General features: G+C 53.8%; 1 protein-coding gene across 1 annotated transcript; it reads right to left on the minus strand.

Moving 5' to 3' along the window:
- Positions 1–1762: 1762 nt before the first annotated feature.
- On the minus strand, positions 1763–14853 carry MPO (myeloperoxidase). Its single transcript, XM_054709398.1, has 14 exons — positions 14796–14853; positions 11747–11860; positions 11494–11587; positions 11006–11181; positions 10696–10819; positions 10456–10585; positions 10172–10378; positions 9087–9405; positions 6634–6794; positions 5237–5492; positions 4590–4760; positions 3576–3813; positions 2564–2778; positions 1763–1823 (listed from the first exon to the last, which is right to left on the minus strand). The coding sequence occupies exons 1-13, from the start codon at positions 14851–14853 to the stop codon at positions 2571–2573; spliced, it is 2256 nt and encodes a 751-aa protein (XP_054565373.1). The 3' UTR covers positions 1763–1823; positions 2564–2570.
- Between the last annotated feature and the right edge of the window lie 356 nt (positions 14854–15209).

The following is a 15209-nucleotide window of genomic DNA, read 5'->3' on the forward strand; positions in this document are numbered from 1 at the left end:
TATCCTCTCCCTGGAATAAGTCTTGGCCGGGGCTGTGGCCTTTGCACCCTTATCTTTCCTCTTTCTTCTCAACTAGATTGTAAGTTCCTTGAACCAGGGAATTGACCTGCTTCTGAGGGTCTCTCATGCCACCCAGCAAGGTGCTTGGCACACAGTAAGCACTCAATAAACGCCTGACGATTGACTAAAGATGCTGGCAATGACACTGTCCCCTTCTGGAAGGCAGGCCTTGGAATCACTGCCAATTAAGTACCTAGATGTTTACAGTTTTATCACTAAGAGGTGTGCACGGGTCTGGGGAGCTGAGAGGGCTTAGTTTGGTAGAATTTCAGAGTTCTCTAAGAAGAGGAGGAAAGGGCTCCCAGGAAAAGGAGCAATGGCCATAGAAAGGCAAGAGAGAAGGCCTGGCAATGACAAGGGGTCAGGGAGGAAAGCCAAGCCTGGATTCCCCTCTATCTAGAGTTAAGTTCCCTTCCAGAGGCCCTTCTAGGGCAGACCTTGGAGCGTAGGAGGCCTCTAAAGGGACATCTCCAGAATATTCCTCATGCTGCTAGCCAACACATATTCATGTATTCTTTTAAAATGACCCCCTGGCCCTAGCCAGTTTGGCTCAGTGGATAGAGCATCAGCCTGTGGACTGAAGGGTCCCCAGTCAAGGGCACATGCCCGGGTTGCGGGCTCAATCCTCAGAAGGGGGTGTGCAGAAGGTAGCCGATCAATGATTCTCTCTCATCATTGATGTTTCTATATCTCTCTCCCTCTCCCTTCCTCTCTGAATTCAATAAAAATGTATTTAAAATAAATTAATTAAATAAAATGACTCTCTGGGTAAGGTCAGCCCAGCCAGGGCCTCCAGGTGCCCTCCCTGGTGGGATGGGGGTGGGGATGGATGGGAGGTACTTAACCATCTTGTGGGAACAGCCCAGAAGCCGGAAGACCCGGGCTGTAGCCCTGGCTCTGGTACCCACTTCTTCAAGGCCTCGTAGAAGCCCCTTCACATCTCAAAGCACCATAGTCATCATCAGTGAACTGGAGGTAAGTATTATGCTGCTCTGGCGAGGTCCTAACGTGGCCTGGGGCTCCTATGGGTACATTAGCTCTAGCATCCTACACACTTTCAGGCGCCCAGTTGAGGGTGCCCCTCCTTAAATGTGCGAAGAAGGAGGGAGAGGGAATCCATCTTTCAGATTATAGGGGTCATGCTCCAGGCAATAGGGAAGTACCCTCCTCCCTTGTCTCAGCTCTGGCCACATAAAGCCAGGACTGAGAAGGAGTCTACCATGTGAGGGTCCCTGAACCACTGTGCCGGCTGCAGGGATTCAGGACCCAGAGGTCCCTTCCCATCACACCTCTGCTCTTGACTTCTTGCAGGACAGTGTTTTGTCTCCTCTATTTCCCAGCACCTGACGCATGACTGACACAGAGTGAGCGTGTAGCAAACATGTACTAGAGCAGTGAATGAACGTAAGAACTTGGTGGGCACAATTCCTGTTCTCCAGGTGATGTGGGTGGAAGGTGAGGGAGGAGGGTCTGCTTGGTTTGGCCCAGCCCCTAGGCTTCTAAGAACGGACTGCCTCCCATGTGTGGATCAGCTAAAGGAAGACTGCTGGATACCCTCACCCCCAATTCAGAAAACATAGGTCCCTGAGGCACAGACCACACTGGTTCAAGTTCAGAGCCCAGAGCAAGCCCTATATTGAGACCAGCCCCACTGCAGACACACAGGAAAGATCCCCATCAGTGCTACTTTATTATCATAAATGTCAGGTACAAACAAATGGAACAAAAGAGCCAACGTGCCCCAGTTCCTCTCCAGGCAGCTCCTGTGAATAAGCAAGAGAACAGGGTAAGGAAGCAAAAAGGGAGCCATGGACTGAGCCTGGCTCACCTCGGCCCAGAACTCCACCACCACATACAGCCCAAGTGCTAATGGCCATTCCTCCAGGGTCCCTGGTTCGCCTTTTAACCAGGACACTGTTGAGGTGTAAGCTCCACGAGGGAAGAAACAGTGTCTGCCTTTCTCTTGGTTCCCATGCCTACCACAGTGCCCGGCAGATAGTAAGTGCTCAATGATCAAAGAACTGGAGGATGCAAACGAGCCCTGTAAGGAACCAGGACCCCTGTGATAGTAGCTGTTCCCAAGAAGGAAACTCGGGCTTCGCAAGATTGAGTAATGTGTCCAAGGTCGCACAGCTGGTAAGCTGCAGAGCAGGGATTTGAACCCAAGCAGCCCAGCTCCTGAGCTTGTTGTGCTCCTCACCAATCCACTCTGCTGACTTCCAAACACTGAATTTTCACAGAAACAGCAAACATACCACAAAGGACACACATACACAGCACACAACACACTACCCACGTTCACAGATAACACCCACACATAATGCAATTTATATACATTGCACATGCATGCGCACACACATATGAATGCATGTCTAGTCATTTGTTTTCTCGGCTGGCACCCAGAGCAGGGATGGGGGGGGGGGGGCCTAGGGAAGAAAGAGCTGTGGTTGCAATTGCCAGCCCAGGTGTGTCCAGCCTTCACCTCCTTGCTGCACCCCCTTACCCAGCCTCTAGTCCCTCTCCCTCCAGGAAGCCAGGTCCAACTTGGGGACACTAGTGCAGTTGACAAAGTCCTGAGGGAATCTGTTGGACATGAAGATGTTGTTCTTGGACACAGTGGTGATGCCTGTGTTGTCGCAGATGATGCGAGGCAAGCTGATCTTGGCCAGGGCCTGCTGCTGCTGCGTGCTGAATACGCCCTTGTTCTGCCACCAAAACCTGCATGGGAACACCACGGTCGTGGCACCTGAGGCTCTCCTGGGCCGGCAGGGCATCACCTGGCTTGAGCCACCCCCTGAGGGTCTCTCGTGCCACCCAGCAAGGTGCTTGGCACACAGTAAGCACTCAATGAACACCTGGATGCAAGCGAACCACAGCAGACACCGCTCTACAGCACAGGAGAGCTCCGGGCCCTCAGGCAACCAGGGGTTTCCAAACAAGTGAAGCCCCACTCAATGCACAGAGGAAAGCCCAGCTAGCCTGATGCCCTCCCCCAGCAACCTGCGGGCACCACTAACGCTGGACAGGGAGCTGGGCCCCTACTGGGCCCTGACCTGAGCTGCACCCACGGGGATGGAGAGAATCTTGGGGGTGTTTATCATCTGTCCACCTAGAGAGAGGGACACCTTTTTCTAATCGTCCCAAAGGCACACCACAGGCTAGGTGAGAAGTAGGTACGACAGATGTCAGAATCACGAGGAAATGACACTAGGAGACGCACGTGACTGCTCAATAGTGACTGACAGCACCACGGTGGCACCCGAAACACAGAGAAGTAAAGGGTGGCATTTTCTCTGTCTTCCCTCCTTCACAGCCAGGGGTCCAGGTCCCTCCTTGCTGCACCCGCAACAGGTTCAGAGTACGTGCAAGCTCCCCTTAAGGTTCCCTGAAATATACTGGGAAGCCATGGATTCCTTCCAGCCCTTCATTTCACTGGAAAACGTTGGGGACCCCAGAGATTAGGGACAGGACCAGGGCCACACAGCGTGCCTGGACCACTCCACCCGCCTCCTCACCGATCGCCATCACGGAGCTGCCTGAACTGGGTCCCGATGAGGCAGGCGAGGAGCGGGCCCACGCGGCCCTTGCTATTCAGGGGCTCGGCCACGCCCCCCATCCAGATGTCAATGTTGTTGGGTGTCCCGTACTGCGTCATCAGCTTCCTCGCCAGGTCCAGGTTCTTCAGCACCGTGGCCAGCTCGCCCACTGTTTGGGGCTGAGGCAGCCCACAGAAGCGCCTCCAAGCATTGTACCCTGTGCCGGGGGAGGGGAGAGGTGGCTGTGGGTGCATCTCAGAAAACACTCCTTCCCGATACACCAAGGCCATATACAGAGTCACAGAAGGGAGAGGAGGTCGCAGAAGGGCTTCTCCCGGGCTACAGACCCCTGGGGAACCCTGACCCCTTAGCTCAGGCCAAGGGGACAGCTGAGTTGCTCCAGGACCCTCTCTGTCTTTGCTTTGCCCTCCCACCTTAAAGCAAATCCTAAATTGCCTTAACTCCTGTCAGGTCCAAGCATAGGGACATCTCATTGTCCCCCTCTGGAGAGCTCAGACCTGTGAGGGGTGACGTGTGTCTGGAAGGCTCAGCCACAATGGCTGTGCCATTACACAGGCACAGGCTTTGAGGTCAGGCTGACTTGGGTTCCAGCTCTGTTCCTGACTTGGCTGGAGAACCTAGGCAGGTCTTGAATCTCTGCAAGCCTGTTTCCTCGTCAGTAAAATGTGCGTGATGATACGCTTCCCCTCAGAGTTCATGTGAAATGGAGCAAAATGAAATGATGATGGAGACGGATTTTCAGACTATGGAGGTGAGGGGGCTTGTTGTTATGATGACGATGCTCCAAGTTTAAGGGTTACAGCAATGCAGAGGAGGCCAGGCATTACTGAAAATGGACAAGGTGGGCCCAGGGAGAGGTAAGTGCCTGACCTCAGACCGATTCCTAAGAGCAAGGTGCTAGGGCTGGAGGAAGTCTTGGGTAGCTGGGGACACTGGAGTGGGGATGGGGAGGAGGATCCTGCAGCCCCTCACCTGGGAGGCCGTGGTCCCGGCTGCGCTGCATGTTTAGAGCGGGCAGGTCCAGCCCGATCCGCATGACCTGCTCAAACAGCCGCTCCCGGATCTCATCCACCACAATTTGGTTCTGGCGATTCAGCTTGGCAGGGGTGGCCATGAGGCCCCGGAGGATGGGGTCAATGCCACCTGGGGGCAAGAGGAGCAAGGTTGGGGGGAAGGGGTGTCTGGCTCAGTATCAGGGCTCAGGTAGGCGTCAGAGATAAGTCCATGGTAGGGTCAGGCAGATTGCAGAAGAGGGCTGGGCATATGCAGCTCCTGGTGCCAAGGTGGACCCAGTGGGAAGGCTCTCACTGGGGCATCAAGGTCTCAGGGGATTATGTCATTCCGACTTGCAAGGTCAGGGTGCTCCCAACACCCCTGGTCTCCTGGGTCTCAGAGTCACAACACACAGTAAGGAGCCAGCTCCCTATGAGCCATCTCCACCCCATTCTTTATTGTTAGATGTAGAAGCAAGTCAGGTAAACTGAGGCTGGAAAGTCAGATCAGACCCCTAGAAGTGGAAGGAAAGAGGATTTCTCCTGCCCTAGCTCCCTGGGGCCAAACCCACCCCTACCCGACCCTCAGCTGCCAGCTCACTCTCTCCTGGCCTAGGTCCCACTCACCTTCCAGCACAACCCTCCAGGAGGCAAAAAAGACCTTGCTGAGTGGAACACGGGGATTGGGCCCCGCGGGCTTGTACTGACTGTTCAGGCGGAACATGAAAGGTTGGATGAGGGTGTGGCCATAGCGAAAGGCGTTGGTGAAGACGTTTGAGATCCGAGGGTCCACCGAGTCATTGTAGGAGCGGTACTTGGGCAGGTACTTCCTCATGGCCTCTGGACCCAGCACCAGGGGCAGGTAGTCCCGGTAAGTGATGATCTAAAGAAAAGTCACTCAGAGTGGCCTCTCTACTCACCCCTCCCTGCAGAGTCACCACCTGCTCCTGGCTTGGGGGATACCAGGGAACTACCACCCACAGAACTGGATCTAAGTCTAACAGAATGGCACCTAGGGCAGAAGCAGAGCTTTTGCCTGCTGTGTGACCTTGGGCAAGTTATTAACCTCTCTGAGCCTCAGTTCCTCAAATGTAAATTAAAGGTAATTATGCTGCCCTCTGCCTGCGATTAAATAACAAAGGGGCTTTGTTAGTCATTGATAACTCCCTTGACTTGGAGTTATCAATGTCTCATTTCTCTTACTAACTGAAAAACTCCTTGCAGGCAATGATTCTATCTCATTTCTCTTGGAATTGCTCAGTGCCCAGCAAGTACCTGGCTCCCAGTAGGGTTCAATATATGACTGTGGAAGGAGGGGAGGCAAAAGGGAAAAGGACCACCCACCCTAGGCGGCTTTCCCCAGTGAGGAAGAGATATAGAACAATCTCACTCAAGATTCCAGACTCTGGAATTTCCTCTGAGGCTTAAATGAATCTCACTTAAATTCTTGGGGTGCAACTCAAAAACTCACCCTCTGCTCCTGCAACTTTCTCCCCTACCAGAGTTTTAAAAAGGTGTGTGTGTATGTGTGTGTGTTTATGTCTCCAGGAGAGGATGGGGGACGGGGGTGCTGGAACATCAAGGGTTGGAAGAGAGAACCAGGAACACTGCCCAGGAACAAACAAGGTTAAGGGGATGGAGTGAGCTAAGATAAAGCCAAAAAGAGTAGGAGAGTGGGTAAAAGAGCCAAGAGTGACAATGAGGTGAAGGAAAGGAGAGGAATTTATTGAATCGCTACTTTAGACCCAGCAATTTAACCCTCCCAATTCCATTCTCAATGGACATAATGAATAGACAGGGGAGCAAGCCTGGGAAAGAGAAGATGGAAGACAGGCATCACTTGTCAGGCATGTAGTATCCGCCAGGTGTTTTCATATATGTCCTTTACTCTTTGCAGTATCATGGATGAAGAAACGGAGGCTCTTGAGGTTAAATTGCCCAAGGTCAGACAGCATGTGCCAGAGGCACGTGTGGGTCCCAACTCTGCCTGACCTCTGGCGTCACCGATGCTCAGGATTGCCTACCTGGATCATGGCTCCCACAATCTTCCTGGCTTCCTGGTAGAGCCTCTCTCCATTCCAGCGGGGATTCAGGCGCTTGAGCTGTGTGGCCAGCCGGTTGTGCTCCCGCAGGAAGAGTGTGTGCATGGAGGTGAGCTCGGGCATCTCGCTGGAACGGGTGTCCCCTTAGGATGGAAGTCACTCCTAAGTCCTCCATCCCAGAAAGGACTTGCTCCATTGAAACGCCCTCCCCTGAAATGCCTCCTACCCAGTCCACCCATCTTTGCACACCATGTTCCGATTACACCTCCCCTGCCTGTGGTGATGCCCTGGTCCACCACAATAGCTTCTTCCTTGGTCTAGAGGCACTGCTGGTCAGAGATGTTCATGCAGTAGGGGTCAGATCTGACATATGACTTGCTACCTTCCCGTACCTGAGACTGGGAGCTCCTTGAGAACAAGGCTTGCTGTCTTCTGCCTTTTTGTATCTGACCTCTCACCCCACACACATGTAGACGCACGGGGTTTAACAAACACAGTGCTTGGTACAAAGCACGAGAGCCATGAACACTGCCTGGTTGACTTATTCCCTTGATTTAGGGAAAGCCAAAAAGTAGCATGCCTGTTGGCACTCCCTACTTCCATGCCCATGTCAGAAACAGCCAATGATCACAGCATTCTAACTTGCTAAAATCAGATGCAACCTCAGACTCCTTCTCAACACGGGACTCTAGAAAGCCACTACCTTCTGAGTTAACTCTGATCAAAGTTGCCATCCCCACCCTGACTACATGCTAATTGTGCAGCCTATTCAGGGAAGGAGGCTAAAACACAAGATGTTTAAAGTCCATTCCTGAGACTGTTCAAAAAAACTGAGTTAGACCCCTGATCCCTCTAGTCCTCCCCCGACCCTTCTCTGGAAGGGCTCAAGGTCCGTTCCAGCAGGGCATTGGGTTTAGTCCTCACCAGCTCTAAAGGCTGGTGGGAAGGAAATTCCATGACAGCAGCTTTTCCATCCCATGAGCTGCCAGAGATCATGATGATCCAGGTCTGGGAGAGGCAACTTGCCAACCCAGGCTGGAGGCAGCCCAGACTGGCTGAGGAGTGCAGCTCTTCCCTCACTAGCCCCAAAAAGTCCACACTGCACTCCTCCCCAGGGCTCAGCCATGAGAAGCCACCAGGAGGAGAGGCTGGGAGGTCACAGGGAAGGGCCCAGGCCCACTACTGGATCTACATTAAAAAACAGTGGCGTAGCCCTGGTCGGTGTAGCTCAGTTGGTTGCATGTTGTCCCGCACACCCAAAGGGTCGCTGGTTCGATTTCTACATGTCCGGGTTGCAGGCTTGATCCCCGGTGGCAGAGTGCAGAAAGCAGTTGATCAGTGTTTCTCTCTCTCTCTCTCTCTCTCTCTCTCTCTCTCTCTCTCTCTCTCTCCTTTCCTCTCTCTTTTAAAATAAATTTAAAAATTGTTAATAAAAAAAACCCCACAGATAAAATGAAATGTAAAAATAAAGAATGCATCTCTTACCTAAGTATGTTCTGTTACTAAAAACAAACAGACAAAAAAACATTGGAGCAAATTATACAACTGTCTAACCACTATGCTATACACCTGAAACTAATCTATATAATAAAAGCATAATAATATGCTAATTAGACCAGACGTCCTTCTGGATGACCTTTCAGATGAAGCCGGGCGGCAGGGGCCGAGCCCCTCACACGAATTTCGTGCATTGGGCCTCTAGTATAAAATAATATTGAATGTCAACTGTAATTGAAAAACAAAAAATTAAAAACAAATAAAGTTCAAGACAATTAAGAGAACCAGCAGGGGGGGGGGGGGGGAATTAGAAAATTTCTGAGTATGCGCACCATCCCTGCCCCAATGGTATCCCCAGGGCCGCCAGCTGTTTACATTTAAACTCCCACTCTGTCTCATTACAGGGACTCAAGATGGGCAGGAGGTGATATGGAGCATCACTGTCCAACAGAACTTTCTGAATGGGAGCCGCTAGCCTAGGAGGCTGTGAAGCCCGTGAAATGTGGCTAGTGCAGTGGAGAAACTGAATATTTAATGTACATTCATTTAAATTAACTTACATTTAAATGCCAATAGCCACATGTGGCTAGTGGCTACCTAACTGAGGATGTGGTTCAAGAGGGAGAGGGCCTCCCATTGTTCTCCGTCCCTTAGCTCCCTGGCCCTGAGGACTCAACTGTCCTCTCTGCCAGAGTCCAGAGGGAAAGAGAGACAGACAGAGAAGCGAGTGGACAGAGGCTCCTCCGACCATCCCTGAATCTCCTTCTTAGGTTTGAGTTTTTGTTTTTTTTTCCCTTTCTGGCTCCATCAACTTGTCACCAAGGCAACTGGAATAATATCATGAAGTTGGTGAGGGTACAAGCTGCTTACAAACAGGCCCTCTGTGGCTCGGGCAGGGGGCACCCCTGTGCCATCCCAGGTCCCTGACCAGGTCTGACCTGCCAGGAAGCAGGGGATGCGCGCGGAGCGGTTGGTGAGGAGGCAGGGGTCATCGTGCAGGTTGTCGAAGGGCAGCAGGGCCCGGCCGTTGTCACTGAAGCGCCGGTTGACGGCCATCAGCCCCAGCTGGTTGGTCGTGTTGCGAAGGTTCCTCGCCAAGGGATCCTCGCTGCCGTACACCATGCTGGCGTCCAGGAAGGAGGTGAGGGCGTTGATCTGGTTGCGGATGGTGATGTTGTTGTCTCCGCAGGCAGGGCAGGAGCGGAAGAAAGGGATGCAGTCCCGTTGGTTCCTGATGCGGGGGTCATTGGGCGGGATCTGTGTGCACAGAGGGAGACCCAGCCAGCTCACCAAGGCAGGGACAGTGGGCAGGAGTGCCTCTCCCCCTGTCCACCCTCCTGAAGGCCTTGATCCCACCTCGGAAGCAGCCTGCAGCCAAGAACAGAGGAGGAGACCCAGACACCAAAACAGGGCCCCTCAGGACTTCCGGCTTCCTCAGACTACAGGGGGCTTATGGGGGGGGGGGGGCCCACAGGGATCGCCGTTTGAGGTTCCCCGTGCAGAGTGCCTCTGAGCTCCAGGGCTGATGACTAGAATGCTGAGCTGGGAACGTGGGGCTCCTCGGAGGTGAACCCACCAGTCCTCCGACCTTCCCCCTTCACATCCTATCTTACTACTCCTCTGCTCTGGGTCTGCTCCTCCCTCCCGCTCCTCTTCTTTTCCCTTTCCTGATCTGGTCTCTCTCCTCCCGGTCCCTTTCCTGCCTCTCAGGTTCTCCTTCCTTCTCTCCTACTCTCCCTACACAAACCAGCCAGGCCCCACAACCCAGGCTCTGTGTAACGTGGCTGCGGGGAAGATGCCCCTTTGTGGGGAGGAAAGAGGACAGAGCATCGGGTACCCATGCACAGAGGTCTGGAGGACAGTGGGAAGGGCCTCAGCTGGGGGTGGGGGGTGGGGGTGGGGCAGAGGGGTGGGGCCAACCTTACTAGGGAGCTAGGGAAGGAAACCTGAGCACGGAGGGAGGTGGCCACTTCTAGGAACGATGTCTCCTTTCCCCACCCGGCAGGCGGGAAGAAGCGAGCACCTTGAGCGGAAAGCAGGGCTGCTGCTGCAAGCAGGTGGTCTCGCAGTTAAGGCCACTGACAAAGGCGACCCGCGCGGCCGGCTCAGGGGTGAAGTCGAGGTCGTGATCAATCAGCTGGCCCCACTGCATGAACAGGAGCGAACGCTCTCGGTCCTGGGTCAGCTGCTCCGTGGGGAAGCGCACGATGGCGTTGGAGACGGCGCGAGCCTGCGGGACACGGACGTCAGGGGCTGCCCCAGGGCCGCCTGGGCCCGGCCGCGCCTTCCCTGCCGGCCAGTGCTCACCAGGGGCACCGGGAAGCCGCCGCGCTTGACCCCGGGCGTCCAGCCGTAGGGCAGCGAGACGCCGTCCTCGTACTCCGCCGGCAGCCAGCGCGCAAAGGCGCGGTTGGAGGCGCCCAGCGTGGGGCGGCGCCTGCAGGGCGGGGACAGGACGCGGACGCTAGGTGGCGCTGGGCGGGCCAGGGACCGGGACGCTGCCCAGAACCGCCCGCCGGCCCAGGAGCCGCCCCGCGCCAGGCACACCTGTTGTTGCACTGCCCCGTGATGGTGCGGTACTTGTCCCGCTCAGGGCACGTCACCCCCACGTCCCGGTAGGCGCAGCCGCTGGACTTGGACAGCAGATTCAGCTGGGCGGGCGTCAGCACGTCTGCGGGCAGGGGAACGAGGGGTGTGGGAGCTGAGCCCCTCGCTTCCTATCCGAGGCTGAGAAGCCTTGGTTGGGGAGGGGAGACTCGATGTCCCTGAGAGGAGTTGGGGGGATCTCTGGGAGGTGGTAGAGTCGCTTGGAGGGGTCAGTGGCGGAGCAAGCGTTGGGGTGGAGGGGCAGCAGTACCAGTGACATTGAAGGGCCTTGAGAACAAGGGCCGCAGCTTCCCCTCCAGCAGGCTTAGGGCCACGTGCAAATAGTCAGCGGCCCTCACAGCCGTCCTGGTGGCCGCCACCGGCTGCTTGAAGTAGGACAGGAGTTCCATGGGGCTGGCCGACCCGCTGCGAAGCCGCTGCTTGATGCTGCGTGGAGAAGGGAGGCGGAAGGGCCAGAGAAAGTGGGCGGAGACACTCCGCAGAGCCCCAGGCCCGCAGATGGACACACGGGACAGGGTGACAGACTCAGACAGGAAGGTTTCCCTTAATAAACCTGGGTGTCCAGTATGGACCTGGGTGTCCAGGCAGAGGCAAGGCCATGGGAGGGGTGGCTTTGAAGATGTTCTCACACTCAAAGACTGACAGACAGACAGAGGGCCCCACCCCACTTCCCACGCCTGCTCCTTTCCCGAAAGGCCTGGCAGCCTTGCCCAGAGCTGGGCAGTGCCTGGCACCCACCTTTCCCGTCGCTCCTTGTAGGCCTTGTCCACTAGCCGCTTCGCCTCCTCCATGCAGGTCACAACCACGGAGGTCTCCACCTCCCCCAGGACAGCTGCCCAGAATAGGGGTTGCAAGGTCAGGATTGGGCCCAAAGCACCCCCCTTCCCGTGAGACCCCCGAGCGAGCCAGGGTGGCCTTCACTGAGGAAGGGATCCCTGGAACTCAGACCCACCCCCAGCATACCGCCTTTCCCTTCCTTCTGAACTGTTACCTGGAGCAGCACCCTCAGAGGGCCGGGGCAAGGCCAGAATGGCCAGGAGCCCGGCCAGGGCCAAGAGCAGCTTCATCTCTACAACAAGACCCCAAGCCCAGTCAGTGTCCAAAGCTCACGGTGCACTTGGGAGAAGAGAAGCCCCACCATCCCGCTCCTCCCAGCCCCTCACTTGCACCTTCATACCCCAGTCCCACCTCAATAGGCCTTGCCTATGGTCAGAGCCCAGGCCTCCGTGAGGGAGGGGTGCACAGTGCCCCTCCTTCGCTAGCTTCAGTCACTCAGCACCCCCAGGACCTGACTTCTGAAGTTACCTAGCATTGACAGCACCTCTCAGCTGGCTCCAGGCTTTTATGTCCTCCACGCTGGGGGAGGGTTGGGGCAGGCGAGGCCCGCCCCTCGAGACTGAACTCTCTCTCCTCCCCCACTGGAAAGAGGTCCCTGATATGGGAGAGAAGGGCAGGAAAGGAGGGTCCAGAACTGTCCCCTTGTCTAAGCACAAGGAGGTACAGATAACCAACTCCCCTCCCCAGTTTCTGATTAAACCTAGTATCCAGGGTTCCTTTGAAAAGGACAGCAGTCAGGAACCAACAGCCTAAACAATTATGGGAACTAGAGAGACATCAGAGGAGGAGGGAAGGTAAAGGGGAGACCTGGAGTGATGATGATCCCATCAGCCTCAGGGTACTGTCCCCACCCCCAACTGTAACCTGGCCCCTGAGGCCAACCCTGGTGGGCAGACGCCCATTCCTGGTAAAGGCTAAAGGGACAGGAAATCTGGCTGTAGACCGTTGGGTTTCACAGGAAAGAGGACCCCGGGGGCTAAGGGCTCAGGACCACAGTAACTTCCTCTATCTCTCTCTTCCTCCCCTTTCTTCTCGGCTTTTGGTAGGGGGCTGCCTCCAATACCCCCACCATCTGCTCCCAGATATCAGGAACCAGGCTGTGGTTAGTGGTCAGTTGGGTGATGCAGCCCCAAGGCCTCTCTGAGACAAGATCAATGCAGTTAGGAGGACTGGGGTTAAACTTTAGGCTTGTTCTGAAATAGAAGAGGGGGGAGTTTCTCCCCTGAAGAAGGCTGGCAAAGGGGCCACCATTCTCAGGCAGGAAACGTGCCCTGGGACTAATGACTGCGTTTGTCCACCTTCCTGGGGCCTCATCAGCCTGGGCACATGTCAACCATGGCTCCCATGTCCCGTTTGGTCGAGCCACACCTCCTACTCCAGCCACCGGCCTGCCCTCACTCTTGTCTTCTATGCCCAGACCACGTCTTCTTGGTCAAGGAATAAGGGACAGCCGCCCACCCAGAGCACCGCTCCAGAGACCCTGAAACCCGTGGGAAGCAGAGCCCGGCGGCCCATGAGAGAGAAGACATTCCCCCAGGCTTGCTTTGCTAGGTGTGAACTTGGACAAGCAACTCTTTTTTTTTTTTTTAATCTTTATTGTTGAAAGTACTACATATGTTCCCCCTTTCCCCCCATGGACCCCTTTTAGCTCACTGGACAAGCAACTCTTTGTGAATCAGGTCCTACAGTTTTATAGACTTTTGAAGATACTTTTTTAATCCTATAAGAAATATAGCCCTAGCCGGTTTGGCTCAGTGGATAGAGCATAGTCCTGCGAACTAAAAGGTCCCAGGTTCGATTCCGGTCAAGGGCACACGCCCAGGTTGTGGGCTCGATCCCCAGTCGGGGACTTGCAGGAGGCAGCCAATCCATGATTCTCTCTCATCATGGATGTTTCTCTCTCTCTCTCTCCCTCTTCCTTCCTCTCTGAAATCAATAAAAATATTTTTTTTTAAAAAAGAAATATATTTCCGTTCACAAAAAATTATAGAACACAAGCACAAAGTTTAAAAAATCAAAATTACTTATAATTAAGTGAGAGTATACGCATTATTTTTCTTTCCAGGTTTGTTATTGTTTTTTACATAAATAAGAAGCAGGAGAGTCATCATTCACTGATAACCTCGTGTCATAATTGGTATCCTATGTGTAGATATAATATGTATTTTAAATAATGGTGAGAACAGACTTTAAATATTGTTTCATGAACCTACTTTCAGTATTTAACAATGTAGCCTGGACTTCTATGTTAACAAATATAGATTTACTTTATTTTTATGTCTGCGTAATATTTTCCTATGAAATACGATGATTCATTCGGTAATCCTCTCTTGTTAGGTACTTGGGTTGTTTCCTATTTTCACTATTATAATCAGTACTAGGATCAACATCCATGGAGTTAAACCTCTAGTCACATCTTCAATCATTTCCTTAGGCAAGAAGTTCTGAAAGTAAAATTGCTGTATATTTGGGTATCCACATTTTTAAGGCTTTTTACAAAAAACATTTGTCACATGGCCTCGTGAAATTGCACCTCACCCTCCCATTAGCACGCGAGCACTCGCTCCCAGCACCCTCATCAATTCTGACAATTAGTGTCCTTTCGCTCTTTCAAGGAAATTGTCAAGGCTCAAGCGGGAAGAGACATTTAGTAAAAGCTCCTCTTGGCACAGATGAGAAAGAGGGAGCCGAGTGAAAGAAAGGACTGCCCAGCGCAACACAGTGGCGCCGTGCAGAATAATCTAGCCAGGTCTCTTGACGTCCACACCAGCACTCTTTGCCCAATGGCCTCTACACACTGTTTCTGACCTTTAACTCGGGCATTTATTCAACAGGTATTGAGTGCGCCCTTGCATGTGCCAGGCAGGTACTGTGCTGGCCACTAGGCGTACTCCACTGAGCAAAGAGCAAGCCTTGTCCTGGAGGATTCACAGGAGGACACAGAAAGGCAACCCAATGGCACCCCAAGAGCTGTGTGCAGGGTTCTTTAGGAGCATCGAAGAACAGCACTTGGACCAACTGGGGGGACCTAGAAAAGCTTTCTCGAGGAGTTGGTGCTTGAGATTATCTTGAAGAATGTTTAAAAGTTGGCTAAGTGGACACAGCAAAGGACTGGACACAGGTGGGCTCCATGCAGGTCATTATACCATGAGACACAGGTGGGGTAGGGTGAGGCAGAGGCCCAGGACCCAGCACTCTCTGACCTACTGAGAAGTCCTTGTCCTGAAGACTCCAGGGAGCCATAAAGGCTATACAGTGCATGGTCACACTTTTATTTTAGAAACCTCCCATGGGCAGCAGAGCGGAGGGTACACTGGGGTGGGGATGGGGCAGGCCCAGAGGCCAAGAGCTGGGCAGGAGGCATCCGTTTTCTCAGGGGAGGCAATGAATGTTTGAAAAACAAAAGCCTTTTCAAAGAAAGATGTGAAAATCCCCTTCACGCTCTACCCACGTGGTAGTGGGAGAATTCTCAAGATGTATAAGCTCCAAACCATCTGCCTTTGGCTCGGGGTCGTGGCCGTGGGCCTGCATTTGTGTGCAGAGGCTTGAGATGCTCTGTGACTTTACAATGTTTCCAATCAATTAATGGCCCGACCAGGAACACTACACGGCAGCTC

This window comes from Eptesicus fuscus, chromosome 20 (assembly GCF_027574615.1).
Source record: "Eptesicus fuscus isolate TK198812 chromosome 20, DD_ASM_mEF_20220401, whole genome shotgun sequence".
Classification (NCBI taxonomy): Eukaryota; Metazoa; Chordata; class Mammalia; order Chiroptera; family Vespertilionidae; genus Eptesicus; species Eptesicus fuscus.